At 39.0% G+C, this 24,364-nt stretch overlaps 1 protein-coding gene across 1 annotated transcript in view; it reads right to left on the bottom strand.

Annotated features, from left to right (window-relative positions):
* The window catches only part of IQCH (IQ motif containing H), a 72,908-nt gene that overhangs the window by 27,402 nt on the left and 21,142 nt on the right, over positions 1 to 24,364 (bottom strand). The window contains 5 exon segments of the mRNA XM_026074882.1: positions 11,218 to 11,409; positions 13,394 to 13,600; positions 13,602 to 13,667; positions 17,809 to 17,984; positions 20,335 to 20,418. Of these exon segments, the coding sequence (XP_025930667.1) occupies positions 11,218 to 11,409; positions 13,394 to 13,600; positions 13,602 to 13,667; positions 17,809 to 17,984; positions 20,335 to 20,418 (725 nt within the window).

Here is a 24,364-nt window from a genome sequence, read left to right as displayed (position 1 = left end):
AAGATGATTTCCCACCTTTCAGTCTAGCATCTATTTTATCATAATTTATATCAATAATTTGATATGGCAACTGAAAATGCTAAGCTCTTGGTAACTGCTTAGTGATCAATATCAGCAGTCAATAACTTGTTTTTATTTTGAAACTGAGCTTATTGAAGTAGGCATATATGCTAGAAATAGTTTTACTGACTCTCTTTATGTATAAGCTGTTATATAGACCCAATCAAAATTCACCCTGTAGTTATAACGAATTTCGGGGCAGAATCTACCAAAGGGGTTTATAAAGCAGGGGATACCCTTATTACACTCTCCCATCTTTAAAATAAATTCCTAAGTGAATTTGTGTCTCTAATCTCTGGTAGAATTTGATTTGTTGTATTATAGGATATGAACTAGCTTGTCTCCAGTTTTAAATTCTTTACTATATTATCACACACGCAAAACCACCCCATTAAATACAGGAACTAACTGCATTGCTTTTACTGTTCAAAGCAGTCCCAGAAGTACATGAGCATATAAAGTGCAAGGACCCTGACTCTATTGCTTCAGGCTCCTTTTCTTGCTGCTTCAAAAGCTTTCCCTTGCTTCCCCTGGGTCTCTTTGCTTCTGGTTTACATCCTCGCTCTCCAGCATCCTGTGCTTCAGAAGATGACCAGCCATCCTGTGATCTTGGCAATGTCCTAAGCCACAATCACATTATCTTGAGCTCTGGAGGAACATGATAAAACCTTATGGCTAACATCTATGAATAGAAAAAAAAAATTTCTATTTTCCCAGACCAGTGAATTTGGAGAGATAGGTTTTGTCATGAAGCACATGATGTGACATACCCAAAAACWTGAATTCAAAATCGACTTACTGTGATTTATCTATCAAAATGAGGAAAAGGAGGTTGACCAATGATTAGGGTATCAACTTGGCATATAGATGTATCTTATTCCCAGATGCTGTCTTCCTGTGAGATTTTGGGAAAATGGCTTGGTTCGTGCCTCAAGTCATTTAGCCATGAAAGGGGGACAACTGCAGTGTGCTACCTCACTTGGAATTGAGACAGAAAGGCATTAAAAATACTGAGGTGTTTAGATACGATGGTGATCTGGGTCACGTGGGCCCCTAACATACATTAAGAAGAGTGTGTTATTGACTTTAAACATTTATTTAAAAAAATTAAAAGATATTTGTAGTCTGTGTATCAATATACTAAGCAGCACAACCGTATCCTTCTAGCAAAAAGCAAGGACCACGTAAAGAGTGAGATGCCAGTCCAAAATTTATCCAGATTCAAGTCCTATATTGCTAGTCTCCTTTCAACAGAGACTGCAGCATGGAATTTGGGATAGCTCAGCTGATTAAGAAAACAGAGGAGTGAACAAATATCAGTTGGCCTTGTCTGGGTTTGTATTTGCTTTGAAATATTGTTAAGCCAAGAAGTCACAAGACGAGGTGGTTAGCTGTACAATGAAAATAAACGCAGCTTCGGAGAGAGGATCTGAGCCTGATGAATGGCATGGAGATGCTGACCTACAAAATCAGTCTGCACCTCTCGGTGCATTCGGCAATACCTCTGTCACACGGAGCCTCATTCCGGAGATCTAAGGACTCTGGTATTGTGCAATTTAAACAGAAATAGAAAAACCGACGAACAAAAGCTGAGGTGTGCAATGGCTGCCTGAAAGCTTTTGATAAATTACTGGGGGAAAAACCAATAATCCCAGCTGGATGTGTGCAGGCATTTGAGAGTGCTGTGACCAAGCATGCATAATTAAAAATTAAGTTACAGGCGTATGAACTGGGCCACTATTTTCCACTGCAATAATTCTGAGGGACAWGAGGGCAGCCATGACAATTCCACAGTTTTTTTCCCTTTGGAATAAATGTTATTTCCCTGCAAATAAAGAAAGTGATTGGACCCAATTCTCCAGGAGGGTCTGGTCAGACATGGAGTGCCTGGGCCTGTTCAGCTCCTCAGCTCTCGCCGTGCCATCATATGCCACTGCTGCTGTCCAGAGGATGGACCTGAGACAGGCAAGACTGGCATGGTAGCTCCTCAATGGCCCAGTGTTTTTTTCCTCAAATAAGGTCAAATAGCAGCTGAAGAGGACTTGAATTCAGGACAAACTCGGGACACCTCTAAAGGCGACGTGGATGCACAGTGCCCAGGCGCAGGGGTTTCTTGTGCTTTAAAGCACCTTCAGTGCTAGCTGGCTATGAAGGATTCATGCACAAAAACTAYTGTCTTGCAGAAAGATGACAGTGGCTTTAGAAAAACCAACAAGTTCAAGAAAATTGGGAAAATTTCCTTGCAAGATCGAACATGCTTTTAACAGGTAACACCTAGATAATCAAGGTGTTCACAGAAGGGAGTCAGGCAACCACTTTTTAAGGATCAGCACCTGGAATTCTAGTTGAAGTTTTTTTGCAGCTCTAAGCTCTAAAAAGGCAATAATCCTGATTATAGGGAGTTTTAGTAGGTGAATTCAAGTCCAGATCCAACATTCACTCATGAAATCAAACCTTTTAAAAGGATGACTGCTCTGTAGGCTAATTTCATTTAAATTAGACAATATCTCCAGCAGAGCTTACCCATGTTTTATCTCTTGATGTGGCCCAAAACAATTCAAAATCATAGGCTTGACATGAACGGGTCTTTCAGCTGATCTTTCTTAGCACCAATAAAGAGGGAGCAGGCCAAATATTGTTTCCACGATGCAGAAATCTGTAAATCCATCCAAATCTGTTTTCCACTTTTTTATAACAATGATGAATAAACATGAAGAATATATACCTTTCCCTCCTTCAATATAAAATAATTTCTCACCCTGCTGCAAGCTGAATTTTCAAAGATTGTCTTACAATGGCAGTTGCAACAAAAAAAATAGGACTGACTGTGGAGTATGTTGAAGGAACTGGGAGATGCACTTGAGAAAGATCAGTGCCCAGAAAAGCCTGTTGAGAAGACAGGTATATAAACAGAGAGAAGAAATAGACTTAGAAATCCAAAGAAAGACCTGGGGACAGAAAGAGGCTGCAGAGCAGAATGCATGAGAAAGACCTGGGGCTTTTTAGCTAAAAAAAATCAGATCAAAAGGAAATTATTTAGACCTTGCAAGCAAATAGAGTGAAGAAAGTAACTCCAAATAAGTAAAACTGACTGGGCCAGAGAAGAACAAAATCAGCAGACGGATCCTCGGCAATACAAACTGCCGTATCGCTGCTGCAGTCAATGAAGCTATGGCAATTTATACCAGTTATGCAGTATATCCCTTATACTGTGATCAGTGGAGCAGTGGAGATGATAACTTATTCCGGCTGCCTGGATGTGAATTGGTCCAGCCCTCCTCGCTCTTCTGTCCTAGCAGCACTGGCTAACACAGCACTGTCGGGAAAGCCCCCAAACAGCATAATTTTCATTATCTCCTACTCTGCAAATTAAACTGTTGACATTTTTTCTAAYTCAGACAGGTATGTGCTAGCCAGAACCGCAGTCCATCCCACTGAATAAAACAATCTGAAAGGTTTAAAAAAATGGAAATGTTTTTGAAAGCGATACATCGACTGCCCTACCTACTTAAAGTTTGAAAACTGATTTAAAGACCGAGCATTTAATTGGCAACTGCAAATTTTAAAATTAAAAAGTGCCAATTTTGCCTTCCATGAGCTGGAAAAGTATGTCCTGATAGAAGGTAACATCATGTAAAACAGCCATCATTACCAAGTAACACAAATGTTTTTTGTATGTAAAATTGCTTTGTAAAATATTTGCTCCATCTGCTGAAAGTAGCAAAGACAATTTTCCCTGGCAGCTAATGGCCCATTTCGGCTGTATGGCAAGCGATCCGCCGCGGCTGCGGCTCGCGTTAAGTAGGACGCGAAGGCGGCGCGCAGAACTCGCCGCTTACRGAGCATCATCCGCTCGCCGCTCGCGAGCCCGGCCCTCGCTTTGGATCAGCACGCAGGGCGAGCCTCGCTCCCGCTCGAGAGGCTTTTCGCGGGGCCGGGGCGCATATGCTGTGCCACCGCGCAGCGGCCCAAAACAGCGCAAAACAGCACAAAACAGCCGCTTGCCTTGACTGCCAGAACAAGGAGGTTAGTCCTCTTTCAACTTTGCAGCACTTAAACTGCTGTTCCTTTTTTCACACCACATGGGGCCGCGGCTTTCTCTCCTGGCTCACGCTGTCGCTGCGCGCGCTGAGGATTTCAATATATAAAGATCAAGCGCTCCTCCTAATTCTGCATTCAGCTACATGCACACGCACAAAAAAGCAGAAAGCGCTGGCCTCCTCYTCCGCCCCCCCCCAGTTGCCTCCGTTCCATTGTATCCTTCGCCGCTTCCCAGGGCTCCATTGACAAGCACATGTTCGCATTGTGCCCCGAACTACTTCAACATCTGCTAACAGACCAATAAAAAATAAATAAAGCAGGATGGTTTAGAGAGAGAGAAAGAGATCCTTTCGGTTTCCTCTGAGCGCTCCTGAACGGGCAACCGCAATATGGTGCCGAGATCCCTTCCTGTGGTTTTCATCTGGGAAAACGACGTATGCAGGGAAATCAGATATAAAATCACTACGCCCTGTGCTACCAAAAATCAGAGAAAATAAGATCTTAAAAGCTCTATGAGCTTGTCAGATATTTCTGCATATTTACGCACAGCGTGTTAATTTGAGATCTTGATGATTTTATTCGATACTTTCCTTTCCAGCTCCCCAAATACTCCATGTGGATTGCTATTTTGTTCATAAAAGCATGTATTTTGTGAGATAGCACCCTTCGTTTTTCAGGGTTCCTCTTGTCTACCCTCAGAGTGAGGAAAACATTACACAGTTGTCATATACTTCTCAAAGCTCTTTTAAAAAAAAATTCATACGCTTGTTTCAATGCAATATTTGCAAGATCAGGACTTTGGGATGATAATACTCATCTCATAGAAAATGCAATCGCTAATATTTGAGTGCATCTTTTATATGTTTTAACTAGATCTCTGCAAATGCACAATCAATTCAGATGCCCTCAGACTGGTAAGATTTTCCTGATTAGTTTATTTTTCTATACTTCAAACTATAAATTTTGTTCACTTTCTTTTGCCCTCCTTTCTGGCTCGCTTCCCTAGGGAAAGGATTTTAATGAATTCCAAAAGTATGATTTAAAATGGAAAAAAGACAGTGCATCGATAATCCGCACATAGTCCCTTCCCAGGAACTCTGCGTGAAGCGCAGGGCTGCAGCAGTGCCGGGGAGCAGTCAGACAAAACCCACAGCGCGCTTCGCAAACAACACACGGTTAAACTTCTTTTATTCTTAGACTTGCCTATGTAATACTTTTTAGATTTTAGCAAAATAAACATTTTTAAAATAATCCAAGCAGGCATTTTACTGCATGCAATAACATTAACGGATTTCAGATTTCTTTAGTGCTCTTGCTTTATCCTCTCCTTCCACACTGTTATTGCTAAAAACTGGCAGTTAAATTCAATTGATTCAAAATATTCTGGATCCATATGGCCTAAAACCCTGGAGCTGAAGTTCTGATATTGCCTCACTGCTGTTTTCTAGCATTTGCCTCTACTCCAGTCCCCAGATGGTGGAAGTAACATTTAAACCTCCTTTCCTCTGCCTTGTACAATAGACCTTGGCACCATTTCAACTGTTTACTCCGGTAATTAACAGCACTGATACCACAACAATTACAACTCCTACAATCTTAACACAATAATGCTATGAATTAGTGAGAGCTAATGGCTGGAAGGTATAGTGGTTCCAGACTGCGAGATCTGTGCATTTTTAGAATAAAATAAAAGGTACAAACAGCACGCTTGCGGTAGACAATGATTACCTAGTAATTAGTTTACACAAAGCTTCCTATTTAATGGCAAAACGCTGTAATTAACGCGTGACAGAAAATCAAAGGGTACTTTGTAAGCATATGAAAAATTAACACTGCAGGCCTATAGTTTTATGTACTGATTAGAAGCATATTAAATCAATAGGACATACAAACCAACAGCTTGCATATCTGATTATTGTAAGTCTTAGGAATGGATATCATGGTTTTAATTTAACCGAGGGATACAATTATCATGCTTTATTTTACTTAGGATTTGGAAATTACCTGAAACATCACTGTGGCAGCTACATAAATGTAATAATAGACTGAATGAGAGCCCCACAGACTGTTCACAGATACAGGGAATATGCGAACTGTTTAGGACATTTTGTTGACAGAGCACTGCCCGTTCTTGGAAATAACTTTCCGCTTTTTTTGTTTTGTGGGCAATCAGGTTCTCCCGTAAGCCTTTGGGTTCTTTCTCTTTTCCTGTTAAACACCACATCAAATTAGAAGAAATTTTAAAAGCCTGTCAAAATGCTGTAAAATGGATCTTTTGTAGAACTGTCAGAGTTTCTGGCCCTCTTCAGGCAGAAAAAATTATCACACCTGCAATCGCATGTGCACAATAGCAGCAACAGCACACAGGCCACTTGCCCAAGAACCCTCTCGCAGACCCTTCGGTGTTACACCAAGACCAACTCAATTGCCTGCACCTTATCCTGCAGCTTCAGCAGTATTTGTAGCATTGGTTTAGAGCAAAGTTGATGATGTTACACAAGGTGATCAACAAAGAGGTGAAAACGGCTATCAGAAAGGGAAAAAAACGTTAGGAGTCTATACTGCGTTCAAAGACAGCCTGAAATGATAGTGTTCTGGCAATGCCATGTTTCTAAAATTAAGTCTTTGACAGTATGAGGACTGGCTGTTATTTTGACTTGTTTATAAACATACGCTTTTTTCTCTGAATTCCTTACTTCAGCAAAGCAACAAGACATGCTACGTAAGCTTCAGGCTTCTTAGAGGGAACAAAACTCATTCAACTAGTTAAAGATCTCCTCACCACTATTCCTGATTTTCAGATAATCACTAAGTTTATCTAATTACTTATTATAGGACTTCTGAAAGTTTACCAATAACATTTCAATTTTAAGACACAGCCAGCATTTTATCTTGGCCTTTCAAATTGTAGTTTTCCAATAGTAATCAATTGAAAATCCCACAACAAAGTTTGAATATTGCTTTGTTCAACACTGACTGAAATTTGGAGTTTCTGCTTGTTACCACCTTTCGAAAAGATTTTGAGCTCCTGTTACTCATTTTACTGAGCTAACCAGGATATGGTCAATATGAAAGAAAACTGACACAATATTGAGACACAACTGGAGATGGCAAGATTCAAACACTAACATTTAAAACAGGAGGTTATCCATGCACATTAAATAGCTTTYTCTATGACAGATATCTAATGAAGAGGGTTTTTTTGTTTTGTTTTGTTTTTTAGCAACACAGCTGTGTTGCTATGGCCAATTGTAATGGCTTAACCAAAAAAACACTTTTGCTTGTTTTTCCGTGTCTTGTTCCATTCTAGCTTTTCCAGGTCTCTTCTTCTTTATCCCCACACCTATCCGTCTCTCCGTCTCCTGTCTGAGCTTCCTTATCTTTAGGATTGCTGCTCTGTAAACTTGCATCATATTGGTTGTCCTTGTGGTTAATGAACAGCTGCAGTGTAATAAAAGGTAATTCTTAAATTAAACTGACTATTGATATAACAGAGTGATTTAGATACTATTTAGATATGTAGAGTTACACAAGATGGTGGGATGTCTATATGCTCCTATATTATTTTATGTAAAAGGGGACTGTTAAAAGAACAAAAAAGGCAACACTAACAGGTTGGTGACATTATCCTTCCGCTGAGAGGGAAGAGGACTGTGGGGCTGRATAGAAGTGGAGCCTGCTGAAGGATCCTACCGGACTTCACCAACAGGTCCTGGCTGAGTCAGATTCAGAGACCAGGGGCATCACAGACTTTGACAGCCCGGTGTCTACTCCAAAATAAATAAAACAGATCAAATAACATACTTTGCAGACTACTTCACCAGTCTTCAGCTTGAATTCTGAGCAGGCATCTGGGCATCTTTCTTCTTGCTTAACATAAGCACGGCTGCAGTAGGTCTGATTAGTCCAGTGTCCCATCTCTGACGGTGGCCACAGGCGGATGCCCAGGAAAAGGGTATGAAAACAGAGCAAGTATATCCATTCCCCAAATACTCTCCCAGCCACCAACAGTTTGCAGCTCAGAAACTCCCTAAGCCAGAGACAGTGTCAGTGAATTTAATAATCACGGATGGTTTTCTCTCTCACGAATTCATCCAGTCTCACGGCTTAGATCCATATAAATACAGGTGAGATTTTTCAAAACTTGAAAAAATGAAGTGCTGACTTTCAACAAGAGTGAGACGCYCAGCTTCTTAGTGTATTTTGGAATACCACATGTTAATAAGTATTATCTTTCTCTAGATATTCTGAACAGACCCTCATGCAGTTGTCCTAAATACATTCTATATTGTTCGTTCACTTACTCTAGTAAGCAGAATCATTTTTTCTGCTATGCATGGACTAATTGAAGTTTGAATAGATACAGTAAATAGATCGGAAAATCATGATATAACGGCACAAGAGCACTTCACACAGCACACATGCTTCACATGCATATGTTAAACAGGTAAAGTCTGTAAAGTAACATGCTTCCTCCAACAGTCAATCACATTGCAAAGTACAGTTAAACTGCTCAGGTGTTTCAGGACTTACTGATCTTTTCTGCATATAACGGGCCAGATTCTTATGTACTCTCACACTGGAGAATGGTGCTCTCCACAAACAGCCTCAGTGTAGCATGAGCACTTGTGGAGAACGTGGTTCTCCTTGATATTGAATACAACTACAGTCAGGCCTCAGGATGAAGGTTTTCGCATGCTGGCAGACCTAGCAGTGCACAGTAGGATGAAGGCCTTACAGAGCCCTTCTGCATAGTTTGTGAATTCGGCCCTTTATCAGTTGCAAGATAATTGTTCAGATACCTCAGAGGCTACATTAAGTTAACAAGGCAAAACACACTGATAATCTTGTCCTGCATTTTTGTTTGCCCAATGTTATGTTTGAAATGAGGAATCTAAAATCTCATTTTTAGATAGAATAGATTCTTACACAATCYAAACTCACACACTACATTATTTTTAATCTGTTGCCTACTACATACCAATGAGAAAAATCTGGGTATCGTGTCTTAAACTGCTATGCAAATGATGCTATTTGTAAGTATTAACATAATTTAGTGCTTACAGTCATAGTCTCATTTCTAATAATTCTACCAGAATGGAGAGTCTTTTCACTGTACTCTTAGCCTGCAGGATAGTCTTTCATCAAGAAGCTGAATTTTTTAATAACCTGCCAGCATACGTTTTGTATGTGGCAGCCTATGCCAATGACACAATGTCTTCATTATCGAAAGAAACAGGTCTACATACTGTAATAGGACATTAAAGCATGCCTGTGCTCATAAACTAATGCTTTGATGTTTAAATGTGTATCATTTCAATGGTATTCTGTAACAAAGGATGATTTTAATCCTCTGCTCTCAATGGTAATACTCAGTGGAAACTTCAATTCATTATATATAAAAAAGGTCTCCCTGTCTACAAAAGAGGGCTCAACTCAGAAGGCAGAAAAATGTGAACACTCATATTCAAACAAGATGCTCAAAATGGCAGCAAGTTTTGCTCTTCTGGCTAAGCTAACTGGAATACTGGTCTGGATTTATGGAAGCTTTCCTGCTGACTGTAAGAAGTTAGATCAAATATATCATTCCATATATATTTTCCAACTTCCAACAAATGTTTATGTTTAAGGGCTTCTAAAAGGTTGACTCCTGGCTGCATCAAAGCTCCACTTAAATGCAGTATAAAAGCAAAAACAGAGAAAGCCAGTTATCACTATACCCTTTATTCAAAGCCACTTAGCCATGGGCGAATTAAAAAGGCAGAGAAATAGGAACACTAAACTAACACGAGGTAGTACCACTTATATAGGGAATTTATACCAGCAAAGACCTGGACTTGGTGGAAACTGTGTTTTATCATGTCTTCTGCTCCCACTCCATGCCTTCTGCCACGGTGGCTGCAGGATCTGGGTATATCCTGCTAGGTTTATGTGTACCCACACTGCTCAGTGGCCAGGCAATGCTTATATCACTCGGACTTGCCCAGAGTGAAGGATCCTTAGTAGGTGTGAGAAATTGTATGTTAAGTTCTGTGTTATAACGTGGCATTATTTTGTAGCTGTCAAAAGCAATATAATCAGCACAACTTGAAATTTTAATATACAATATAATTCAATCAAACAAAAACTTTTAAACATTTTTGATTGAATTAAAAAAAATTCAAAAGTGCTATAATGACTTGTTTATGTAAATTTAACAGTTCTTTCTGGATACATTCCTTCTGGCTTTAAAACAGTTACACTACAAATGAATTTGGCACAATACACAGAAATATCAAATGCTTATTGAAATTAACACATTTAAATACCAACGAATATTTGAACTACAAATAGTTCACTCARTACCAGAACTAATGAAGTTAGCTGGATTTGTGATCTGTTTATTCAAGGCTCCAGCTGAAGCTTTTTCTGTAGTTGAGATGTACCATGGTACAATCTCTTCCTGTCCTGGGGATTTCTAGGAATAACCCAGTGCATGAGTTCATACTTTTTTCCTCAGTTAGGTATTTATAGGATCTCTCTCTTTACCTAAACATCCACTGTAATGAAACTTGTAGGATTAATGTTCTCTGAGACCTCAAACGTTCTGTCCTATACAGCTGAAAATAGCCAACAGCTTTAAAAATTATTAGTAAGGACAAATGTACAGAAACAATAATCCTTAGGAAGACAGGTTAAAAAGTGACCAGTTTGCATCTGGCCTCAAACCAATCAGCATTGTTCAACTATATTAGTCCAACATTTATTCCAATAATGCTAAGTTTCTGCAAGGCTCTACCACCTGTATACTTTTATTTATACATGCCCTCACTTTGGATAAAAAGCACTAAGAAAGATTTTCGTGTTATTGCAYATGAATTAAATGGTATGACATCCAACTATTCCACAGTTGGATGTCAGACATTCACTTATATTTTGGAATATTTAACTGTCCTTTTTTATTTGTATTACTGTAATCTATTACTTTGCACAAGCCAGCCTGGATTCTGTAATATCAACTCTTACCAACATCTTAAAATGAAAGCTCAGAGAAAAGATTTACGGTTAGGAGCCACTCCAGGAGAATATTAAGGAGTCGTGAGAACAGACAAGACACGCGGCTCCTTGGTTACTTACATGGGCCCATTTACTACTCCAGATCTCCGGGCTGTATCTCTGCYGCTCCTTCTGAAGCCAGGGGTAGCATTTCAAATGCAAGATAACGTCACAGTAGGCAGTGCCRTTTCCTCCAGATTCATCGTTCACTTTGAACAACCAGCGCTGCACTTCCATGTTGTCAACGATCAGCTGACTGAGAATATCAATCATCTGTGGACCAAGCAATGACACAAAGACACTTTGCGCTATGACAATATTAAACTGTTCCCACATTTAGACTTACAGTTCTCTAATATTTGGACTTAAAATTTATTTTATAACTATAATTTCTGTTTCTTAGAGATGCTTGTGTTGTTACAGTTATCTTGGAACCCGAACGAAAACAATCCTGAACGTTTTTGGTCGAAAAACCTATTGCCTACCTCCTGCGCTTGAATCCACCCGGGCAGGGTACCAGACAGCAACAGAGTCTTAAACGGGCAAYGGAGCTGTACTCTGCAAAGAGGAACTTGCTTCTTCAGGTGTCTTTGCTAGATCAGGATCTTAGGTTTTGGGTAATCAGTACAGCTCAATAAATGGTTTTGACAGGGAATAACATGGGATGGACAAGACTATTTGCAAAATCTGAGAAACAGTTGTGCCAGATTCTAGCATCCGCAAAACATCTGTGAAATTCTCCTACTGGAGAGTACATTATATGGTTATAAATATATGAAGGAGTTATGAGACAGGCTTCATAAAAATGCTGCTAATTATTTATCTGTATATGTACACAGACTTACAAGACTTTAAACTGCCTTTTGCCCAGCTAGTGTAGTATGCAATTGGCCTCTTAGAAACTGTGAATGCCATTGAACCTGGTGAAAGTATTATCAGATCTTGTTGCACTGCATGTATTTTGAAATAGTAATCTTTGGGACTCCTTGTTTATTTTTTGGACTTTGACCTCAAATAGAATTTGTGTGTGTTCCTGGTGCTATTATTTGTGGCTTTCGAGAACCCCATAAATATGTTTGTCCTGATGACTCCCCTACAGTAATGAAAAGGATCAATAATATTGTAAGGACTGTACCAATYGAAAGAGTTATGTGCTATCTTTAAGTGAAAATTGAATTGCGCTTTAATATAGTGTCACCTTTCTTTGATTATTTAACCAACAAAGTCCATATTTCATACAAGCAAACAACAGAAGTAGAACTTTTGTAACATTGCAGTATGAATCAAAAGTATTAGATTCATATAAATTATTTAACAACAAATCAAACAGTTTTTTTTCAGATCATCAATCATGTATTTGTTTATTCCTACTATGGAAGCTGCAATACATTTGTGTATCTGAGATTATTTTCAGTGCTAAAGGTGATTAACAAAAATCAAAGCAATGTGAAAAAACTCTCTAAGCAGTAGGAATGCTTACAGATAATTGCTCTGATTATTTTCCTGTATTAGTTGTAGCACTGCTATAAAAAAATACTTAAAAAAATCCACCAACAGACCATACTTAGACATATCATTGCAAATTGCAGAATTAGCTTATAGAATGAAATATTGAGCCCCTGAATGCAAAATAAATATATATGTGAAACGAACACACTATAGAAAACTCCTGTGGCTTGTTATTACTTTTAAAAATTTGAGTTTAGTAATATTTTTGTTCTTTTCCTACTGGCCATGCTAACAATATAGGTGAATTTAGCAATGAAAAGCCAGATAGAAGGTAAAATTTCAGTTGCAGATATGCTCAGTGAATCTGAATTTGAACAAGCTGATTTTATAAATTTGTGAAATTTTCCTTTCATCAAACACTTCGTTTCCCAGAAATTCCTGTTGTATTTTCAGTCACTGGTGAAACTTCTATTAATTTCATTGAGGCCATGACTTTATCCATGGCTCAGCAACCCAAGCTGTTTGAAGTAACTAGACCAAAAGGCCCTATGTATCCTCAAGAAGGAATCTGAGGAACACCAGAACAATTGGATTACTTCTTGACTGGGATATGCATTACTTTTAATTGGTGAGATACAACAGAAGAAAAAAAAAAAAGAAGAGAGAAACCTCATACATGACTTAAACTGAGTTAGAGTCTAATCAATTTAGTTATTACAATTATGCAGGTAGCAGAGCAAAGTCTGCATCCTACCTGGTGAAAACAAACCTCTGCTTGTTGCCACGCCGCAGACCACCTCCTGCTTACCTGCTCGTTGCTGTAGATGTCGGATTCTCCAGGAGGGGTCGGCACACAAGCGCTGGCAAAGATGCGTTTGCTTCCAGACTTGGTACTATAGAGATGAGCCACTTCTGGCACTGAGCCTAATATAGGCACGTTTAACATGTCAGCCACTGCTAAGTCATCTTTGTGGGGTACCCCTCCGATAATGTAGGCATCCCTGCTCTGGATAAGAATTTTTATTTTTTTTGATTGTCTTGGGACTGTACTTCAGCTGCGTGGCTAGGCACATGTGATGGCTCTGTATAAAGATAACATTATTCTTGTTAAAAGGTGTTCTTTTCTATTCCATAAACCTAATTTATAATGTTGCACACAATAAATACATTATTAATAGCAGGCTGGGTTATGACCTATCCTGTAGCTTAGCAGTTTAAATTGATAAAAGCTGTTGGGGTGAGGCTCCATAATCGTGCACATCTTTAGTGTGTTGGAAATGGGCTCACTGGGAATAGAACTAATTACTACACATCTGTATTTATTTGATCCATGCGGAATTATCCTTCTGTCAGTCGGCAAAGAAGCTGGTGGCCTTTGGATAATAGTGATTCATCTCAGCAACACTTCTGGCATGGTTTAACTCTAAAGCGCCTAAAAATCAATACAAAAAATGAAGAAAAACCCCTATAGCAGAGAATGTATTTCACCATACAGTTCAGCAGTATTTTAAGTGATTCCCTGAGAATAAAACACTTTGATTTACCAAACCTTTCACTGATCACATTAAATTACTGGGGATATACATTTCCATTATACAGTAGTTCTGACTGCTACTGTAAACTCAACTTCAGAATACTCAGGGAGGGGATAGTAGCTTTTTGTTGTTTAAAGTACAAGTGTTTCAACTTTTTGGAAGTAATTTTTCATTTCTTCTAAAAAAGAAAATATCTATTGCTGGCCAAGCTGCTCAGAGATGCCATAATCTGTAAATTTAAACTAAGAACACCAGTCATGGTAGGTCAAATCTCAGAAATATTTGCTATAACACATCCTGTGCATCATTTGCAGATAACCCAGCTATCTTTTTCTAAAGGCATACAGGTTCACTGGGACAGATAGAGATGGATATTATGGATGAATATTACAACAGACATCCATTGCAAAAGATTGCCATAAATAAATCATAATGAAAAGGGAGTCTTCTTTACATTGAGATTTCATCTAATTTAGACCCAGTTCAGGAAAGCATTACTTTTCAGGGTAGCTTAAATACTGAATTTGTTAGGGGTTTCCAGGATTGGGAAACCCAGAATATTTTCCTTCAAAGTCCTGGGTGCTCCTCCCCAGAGACTGAAGCACAAATCCTGATTCCACTTCATGGACGGGGACGACTGTGAAACTGAGATGGAGGAGCCCCTAGAAGCGGGCCAAAGGAATCTCTCTTGTCCCTTCCTCAGTGACTTCTCATGCCAAGCAAATAGCTCCCAAAAGTGCCCAAGTCTCTCCGTGAAGGAGCAGGACGTACTGCAGGGAGATCTGAGCTACATGTCAGAGAAATGAGATAACTCTTCAAACTTCTAGCAGGAAAAGGGAGTCACAGAAGCTACAGGAGAAAAGAGAGAACGAAAGCGTCCTGGAGTCTTTTTTCTTTTGTCAGTTTTAAAACAGACACTCTTAATGTTCTGATTCGGTTGTTTCATCTCTCTCGAGCGCTGGTCTAAAAGCAGGGAGATGGGCCACGCTGCTGGTCTCGTGGCAGAGTTCGGCCATGTAGAGAACAGGATCAATTCCCAGCCCCGGTCACTCGCTCCCTGGGGCCACGAGCGGTGATGTAGGGAAGAGATTTGCTTTGTGTCTCTCAATAATGGATTTTACAGTTAATTAAGGAGTGCAGGGAACAGGCTGTAAAATCTAGTTCATTCCTGCTTTGAGAGTGGTATGGCTGCCATGACATATGGTAGCGCGAGTGAAAGAAGGTAAAAGCAGAAGAACTGAGGAAACCTCAGAATTCCAGCATGACGCTCAACAGAATAATGATTAGTAGCCAAAAGGCTAGTTCTTGGTTCTCCAGCCTGTTGATTTTAAAAAAAAAAAAAAAAAAAAAAAAAAAAAAAATCTTGAGATCAGGAAAACTGAAGTTGGCATCAGCTTCACCATGATGGGCAAAGCTACGGCTACACAGTTTGACTTGCTGCTGGCTGCGAATCAGCATAGCTTAACCCTGTCTCAGCACTGCTTCACCTCGCACCTGGCTGCATGGAGGCACAAGAGATATTGTAATAGCTAGCAAACACCTAAGGACAAAGGCATATGGACACCCCCTTTCTCCCAGTCCCTCTCTGCCACCCCTCTGCAGACACAAGCGCTGGCACAGTAACTTTAGATACATTTAGGTACAATGGAAAGGTTTTATGCAATAACCCAGATGAAAGATACTTAAGAAGAACCTAGAAAGCTCTAATCATTACACAGATGAAATGACAAGCTAAATTCATGGTCACTGAAGCCAACGGGTGACTTGCATCAGTTAGGAGTACAGATTCTTCCTCACACAAAAGATATATCCTATATATAGGACACATTAGCTACTATATGGTAAAGGACATATGCCTGGTGAAGACAAGGCAGTTTGAGGATTTCATATATTAACAGGTATACCACACTGAACAGCCAAGGTTATACCTCAGCCTGTATCATGTAAAACCTATGATTGCCCATTCTCATCAACGACACTCGGCAATAAAACACCTCTCAGCACGCTGTAACTGGGTGAGGAGCATGACCATATCCACGAGAGCCACGTAGCCCTTGTAAATAGGTGAGCCCCCTACACCTGAGTATGCAGACACGTCCCAGTAAATCACAGCTGCGTAACTGTCACAACTGGGCTTCACAGGATTGCTTCCTCTTCACCTGTAAAACAAGCTTTGCTCGAAATGTTTCAACAGAAATTGGAATGTCTGAAAATGGTCTGCTTTTACATTAAAACTATTTCAGGCAAACCACTGTGACCAAAAATCAGTTGGTAAATGCATATTCTATTCCTGGTCAGCATGTCTGTGTTGATCAGCACGTCTTTCAGTCCATAAAATGAAGATTTTTAGAAGATATTTTTGGCCTATTTTACTCAGAAGGCTCCTTAAAGCTTCTGACATGTGGTAGGCTAGGACTGGAGAAATGAGCTAGTATCCAGAGGAAAAAAGCTACAGCTGTCAAAGTTCAACTGAAAAAGAATAAAACATATCCCTGGTGTTTATCAAGGATTTATCATCCAAGTAATTTACTTTACAAGATGAAGGGCCAAATTATGGCTCAGCACAGGCATATGCAATGTCAGTAAGTTTCCAGTGTTCAGATAAAAGGCCTAAACTAAAGAGAAGCCAGCTCTTAAAAACACACATATCATTTTGATGATTTTCTCTAACTTGAGAGAAAAACACATTCATATGTACAGAACACAGTCTTAACTATGGCAAAACTAGCAGACAGCTCTGACTCAGTAGTCCCTTCCAGTACTGTTTAACAGCTAAGCACTTTTCACACGTTTTCAAGAACAGAAATGAATTCATACATATACTTAAGTGCTTTGCTGAACAGCATGCTACTACAGAGCTACATTTGAAAAGCAACATATTTAGTAAATATAAAAAGCTTTTTTTACCTTTTGAAGCCACTAATTTCAATCAAAATATGGTACAAATTATGAAACAAATACTTGTTTATCAAAATACTTGGAGAGGGATCTTAATATATTTTGAAGACAGGAGTAGGGCTTTGAGTATAGACACTAAAGAGATAAAATGTATCGCAAAATTTCATAAAAGTTGAATCTCAGCTAAGATACTGTGGACTTAATATTTACAATATATAATTCTTCACTGTATAGTAGCCTCACTGCATTGCAGTATTTTCAGAAACACTGTACATAGTATACAGTAGTTTAGGTCTTTTTTTAGACTGTGTTCCAGCATGTGGATTTAAAAATGGCTTGACAGGTTGAGATCTAATATTTCCGTATTACCTAATCTAAGTAGTTTCAAGTTCTGTTCTTTAAGAAGCTCTAAATTGGATTTCATTGCAACAAATACTACAAACACATGAATGATTGGATGCTGGGCTACCCAGAGATAAAGTCTGAGTAATAAGAATGGTTTATTGCTATGATTTGCTTAGAGATATAAATCTATCAAGTTCACAGTCCCAAACATATACTATGAATGGACAGTGGTCTATAGGTAGCCAATATAGGACTATCTCAACTAAGTCTATAAAGCTAAACTGGGATATTTATTTCCAATGCTCTTAACTAGTAGTCTAATCAGTAAAGCTCTTAAACTTGCAATAATATTTCACTGATGTGTACCAGAGCGTTACAAGTTATAAAATTTCCAATTTAATTTTACTGCATCCCTCAAGCTGTAGTAATTAGAAGACAAACTCACAGGGAAGCTGTTTATAGCTTCAGGGGTGAGAATTTTGAACCTGTCCTGCAGGTCACCCATGTCCTCAGGGTTCCCAGATCTAACAGCTGCCTGCAGAYCCAGGAGTTTATTGTAATACTGCAGTAACTCCTCACTCAGATGAAGGGGGCAGATGTAGATGACGTCCACGTTGGCATCTAAAACAAAGGGGCACAATGTTCATTACCGGGAGAAAGGTAGGGTCCGTTCAGAACAGCTATCTGATCATCCCTCATTGTTTGCTAACAAACAGCTTCCCTAGAAGAACATGGAAAGTAAAAATGAGATCTGTAATTCCCAAGTCTTCATGGTTTAACTGATTTTTCTGTGCTTCAGCGTTTCTCTGAAGACAGGTCAGCAGCCCAAAGAAATAGCTAGTTTTCAGAATTCAATCTGCAGAACATACTGGGGGCAGAATTTTGAAAGTGTTGCAGGGGGATTTATCTGCACGACTCACATTAACATCAATGGGAATTGTGCACTGCTTTAAAAATATATCCCATTAACTTCAGTAAATTATAAAACTGAGCTATTAAGTTTAGAAAGCTGATGAAATTGCAGTTTCATACTCTGCCTTGATTTTGCATGGCCTGTTCCTATTCTTGTCCTGTCCACATAAAAGCTCACGGTAGGATACCATTAATAACTATTGCTGAGCATGTGAGTGGGCAGATTAGCTAGTTAAATACCACAGTGTGAAAATCTGTTTTTTTGCATGTGAAACAACTTGGGCTGAAAGACAGTGTATGCGCAAACACTTAGAGGTGGGAAAGTGAAAGGCATTAATATATGTCATTTTGGAAAATTTAAACCACTATGTTCTTCTAAAATAAGAATGTTAATAGATGAGCTAATGAATTAATTGGCCTTGCAACATCAACAGAATATGCTGCCAAAAAGCACTCCTAGATTTTGGTCCAACTCCTACCGAAATCAGTAGGAAGTCTTTCATTGTCTTTACTGGGCACAGGAATAAGAGCCCTGAAAGTGCCAGGGACAAGTGCTATTAAATGGGAATGAATCAGAAGCAAAGCAAGTATTGGAGTAAGGAAACCCTGAACCTAACGCTATAAAGGATTGAGATACCCTGCTCGTTCACTTTGTTTTGCCATACTGCTGCAGGCAAACAACCCACACTAAAAATGTCAGGCCAGAATCTCAACTAAAGCATTACAGCACCTGACAGCCAGCCCCATGCCTCAGCCCTGGTGGAGCCTTTATATAACACAGACCATTGCGGTACAACTTGTTAAAATAGTTAAAAGAACAGTTCACTAGATCTTCAGTCAATATTCAGTATCACATTTAGGCATTTACTCAGACTTGCAAAATCAGCCTGAAAATTTATCAATCAGGGTGCAAAAAGACTACTCGCCCATGTTGGCTGTAATGCTGAAAGCACTGTCAAAAACTGGCAAGCCCAAGTGAGTTTGGTGAATAAAATGCTGCAAAACAGTTTATTACTCTAACACTACCCTATAAACAGATATAAAAGCCTGCTTTGGACACAGTGTGGCTCCAGAGACAGATTAGGTAGTAGCAGGTCGCGTCAAGCATGGAAATCCTTCTAAAGAAAAAGAAAACCAGTATGGTAAATGCCAACGTTCTTCTGCCGAGCACACGTAAAGCATCTGATGTAGTTAATAATTTAGTTAATAATTGACTAGTTTGTATCTTACTTGTGATCTATCTTATATTCTACAGTGGAACCAGTTTTCATGTTCACAGATTTTAAGGTGAGAAAGAATGCCCGTATAATGTGTTGACTTTGTCCCTTTAAGTTTCTAAATATCATTTTAGAGGAAAAAAAAAATCTATGTTAAAAACTGAAAAAAAAMCCCTGTACTATGGAAAAACAACATTAGTGCCTAGATAATATATAAAGGCAATTACATTATTATTTTAGGCAACTGTAAATTTCTACATCTAATATATTTTTGTTACAAACTTACTAAATGGCATTTATAAAATAATAATGATACTGAAATATATATGAATCATGTAAAGTATGTCATTCCAGGGAGCCAATGAAGTTGGTCATTGACAAACAATATTCTTCATTGCTTTGCTTAAAAGAGGACTGTCATTCCAGCAAAAACTTTTTAATGTATGCCTCTTGCCTCATTTGCTAATTAAAAAAAAAATGGTTTAAATAAGGGCTTGCTCTTTTCTAGCACATCTTTCTCCCCATATGAGCCTGAATGCACACTAGCAGAATTAGCTACCTAATTTTGTAGAACACTAAGCACTTTTGATCRTTTGTGGTGCTCAGCATGCCACAGGATCAGGCTGCTTTCCTTATCACAGAGTCAGAGAGAATCAATAGGCTCTTCTTATGAAGAACTTGGACAGGAGCAAATGGCATAGCAGATAAATTACTTCTGAGCTTATATGTTCTCTATATTTAACATTAATACAGCAAGAAAGTCTCCATCAGTCATTCTCTTTTACTCACAAATATGGGTAAACAACAATCAAAACACAGGCAGGCAACAGCTCATAACATACCCAGTATGTYGCACAGCCTTCCCATCTGCAAATTCTGCTGAAGAGCAAGGTCAGGAATATGCTCACGGATGCACTGGGAATACCCTGGAAAACAAGTGAAGTCCACCCGAAGTCTATTCAGAACCCCCCTGGCATATATTTGAAATACAGTCTTTTTTTTTTTTTTTTTTTTTTGATAAAAAGACTGTAATACAAGTATTTCAAATGGCAAAGATGGTATTGCATAAATTACATCATCTTTATGAATTTATGTTATTAATGAACTGTTGTAACATCATTTTTGTGCGACATAAGATTCAGAATAAAGACCTAAATGTTACAGACTTGGAAAGCTTTATAATTCAAAACTACAAACATGTGAACATTTTAAGTCTTTTATGCTGCTGGATTTTTTTTTTTTTTTTAAACAGAAAAAAACGTTATCATCATTAAGTGAGAATCCTGGTAGAGTGGTACATTTTGTCCTTCACACAGATAAAAGACAACAAAAAGACTTCATTAAAGAGATGTCTCAGTGATACCTGAGCACTCTGTTACAGAGGACAAATGAGTGGCAGTCTGTCTGAGCTAGGATTTTCTGCTTGGAGRTTAGACTTCCACCTGATTGTATACTCGCATTTTAAAAGACTGCTGCAAATGACAYGACCATTGTAATTATAATCTCTAATTCTGTAGATTTTAAATTGAGTTAATTCTAAATTAATCAGTGTGTATATACAATCACACACACATCGTGTATTGCTAGTTGCAAGCCGTGATTGAATCAATAGCAAATTCAGGCTGACACTCAGTGTTTGACAAATTCTTGACTGATCTGTTAACAAACTTTCCATATATCTGCACATGACTAATCACCTGAAACTTAGAAAAACTTAGTCTGACTAAAAGTTGTGCAGTGTTGCAGTGCTTTCATTTTGAAAGATAACAACAGTAGATCTTCCAGGCAAAGTTACCTCTTTTTTCCTGTGAGGACAACCATTGTAGAAAATCAGTTAGCACACCAAGATGATGTGGCAATGCCACTTTGCACGCGGGGGAGCAAACATAATAGAAATGGAGAAATGGAAATGACCAGTTTTATTCATAGTAATTTTTCTTAAAACTTGCGCATTGTATCTAGCACAGCGTACCACGTACCTGCAGAATTGCATCAAGATAGAAGATACTGAGCTTTGGGCCACATCTAATGGTGAACTACAATAATTTGAAAAAGCTTGTTCCGATTACTTTAACTTGAGACTCAGGGCTTCATTTTTTTCTCTAAGGTAGAAACCAATTTAAAGCCACTAACAATGTTGCTCAACAGTTTCAAAGGATTCACATTTCAAACACGGGAAGTAGCTCATTTCCCCACACTGAACTGCTCACAAAAACACATTTGTTGTGAAGGAATTAATCTAAGCAGGAAGATTACATGCAAATAGCACTTGGAAAATTAATAATTACTTAAAAGAGATAATAGTTAATATTTGCTATGGAATAAAAGTTAAAACTTGCATGTGCCTATAGTTCTGCAGATACACTACAACATTATACCAACTACCACATGTACTTTTCTAAAATAAGTTAATAAAACATTAATTCACAGTATATTAGCTCAAATAGGCAAGAGCCCATTTGATTTAATGAGAGGAATATTCACTCCTTGTGAATCCTTCACCTTCCAGCTGACATTACCAACCACATTAATCCTCACACCTGACACATTTCTTACACTCAGTTCTTACCTGGCAGGTCGTCCGACACTGCTTGTTAAAGGCAGACGCTTAATATTCCATTTTGTGCAGTTTAAACAAAATCCACCCAGAATAAATGACCTGCACGGTGATCACATTCTAAAAGCTCCACCACAGCTATAACCTGGGCCTTCGTTCCTGGTCTGCTGTGTGCAGCTGGTTTATGCATCACGAACATTTTGAGCTTCCGCGTTTGGTCTGAAACGTGTGAAACGTTTCACATAAATTTGCGTTTGCCAGAAGCCGAAGCTTCTATTTCGATCCAAAGAACCACTGCTTTAGGTGCCATACRCTGGCAATCTGATCAAATTAAACTCCGATTGTGTCCGAAAGCAGCGACGTTGGCAGACGCTGGCAACGGCGGAGCACTGGAGGATGCGTCCGTTCGTTTGCGCGGGCACCCGGGCGCTCCGCCGGCCGCGCTGGTCCACGGCAGGGGCCCCTGCACAGGGACCACCAAGGATTCTGATTTCTCACTTCAGCGGCACTGAGAGGACGCTGAGGGCCTTCCTCCCTCGCGCTAGTTTTACGATAGCGTGTGTTCAATGACTTCAGTGGAACGATCCCAGTTTGCACAGCGGTAAGGGGAGGCAGAGTTATAGAAGTACTAAAAAGGGGCGAGTGAATTAATGGCAAAGGGCCTCCTTTCACCTCCTCTTTCAACCTCAGCCATGACCTAATGGCCCTTAATTGCTATTTTCTTCATAAATTTTGCCTGTCCCAAAGCATCCTCCCTCAGCAAAGAATCCAGAACAATTTTCAAACTTGCCTTTGAAGACAGAAGCAGCAGCATAAAGCGGGGGAGCAGGAGGGGTGAGACAGTTCAGCCGCAGTCCGAGGTCGGAAGGAGGAGGAGGACAATATGCTGTCCAGGACACAGCCACCTTAGGCCCCTCAGTGCTCGGGATGGGTCTAATAAATAATACCTAACTTTTCCCACTATACTTGGCACGCCTACAGTTTAACTGAAACAGCTTTTATGAAAAAAATCTAGTGTTTGTTTTGGTGAAACAAATGGAAACTATAATTTGATCCCTTCACTTTCCCTTCTACTAGATTATTTTCAGAAACTTGACACGAGCCTGAACTTGTTCTCAGAATGAAAAATGCTGAAAAACCCAGTTACGACCGTATCTCGGTTTATTGGAATTCCACTTACATGAGAAGAAAACCAGACTCTGACTTGCCCTTACTGCTGCAGCCAAGGAAACGTTAGTGGAGAGTTTCAGGCTCTGTTTTCGGCCAACAAGACTGAAGAGAGAAATCATCTACTCTGTCCCAGTTTTGTAATTTAGACACATTTTTATGATGACCCATGACTCAGGCCTTAAAAAAAAATCCCATTGGAATCAGCTGAYATTTTGCATATTTAGTCCTCTTTGACTATGAAACACGTTACTGGTTCGAGCTGTCTCGCCTGCTACAAGCCTATTCAAATAAACTTCTTTAATCTAATGTTCCATAAGGCTAAATAAAAGAAGGCAAAATGTTTCAGTATCATAGCTAAGGATATTTAGCAGTTCTTTTCCAAAACAAATATTACAAGATATGGCAGCTCAAAAGCATAATTGGAAAATACCTGAGAACAAACTACTCAATGCTGGTAACTGGAAGCATCCTAGTAATTGGCCTAAAATTTTACAAATGTTTTTAAAAATTATAAATGTGCAGGRGCAGAATAAAAAAAGAAATGTCTATTCTTATATTTAAAAGGTTTTTAGTTCACAGACTTGTTTTCATGTTTTCAAATTTTAAATATAAGTCATTTTTAAAATTATAAAAAACAAATCTGCTCAACTTCTAGTCATTTTATTTTATGCTGACATTTCTCAAAAAATTTCAACCTTAATATTGCAAAAGAAAAATGCAATATATCCACATTTTTTTTTAATAAACTAAATGCTTACCGTGGTATAAATCATACACACACAAGACCCTATGAAACTCTGCCAGAACTCTCAATATAGTTGATGTATTTATTATAAACAAACACAACATCTTTTTCAAACAGCACCTTCAAATCCCTCTCTTGGATGATAATATATTTCCTCCATGCCTTACTTAAATTAGGAAACCTATTTTCTAAGAAAACATCTGCCCTCAAACTATCTTTACTTCTGCCTTTTTTCTTCATTAAGGGACAAAGTTCCACTTGAGCACTGCAGCCTCCTGCGCACACATATACAAACGCCTGCATTTACAGCAGGACGCTGAATAAAGCACGGTGCAGACTCGGGGCCTGGGCTCTCGGTGAGGTGCTGCATGAAGTGGATTTGCCCTGCAGCTTTAGAATT

Source organism: Apteryx rowi, unplaced genomic scaffold (assembly GCF_003343035.1).
Source record: "Apteryx rowi isolate R43461 unplaced genomic scaffold, aptRow1 scaffold_11, whole genome shotgun sequence".
NCBI classification, from domain to species: domain Eukaryota; kingdom Metazoa; phylum Chordata; class Aves; order Apterygiformes; family Apterygidae; genus Apteryx; species Apteryx rowi.
The sequence above is the reverse complement of the archived record's forward strand: the minus strand, read 5'-3'. Positions and strand labels throughout refer to the sequence as shown.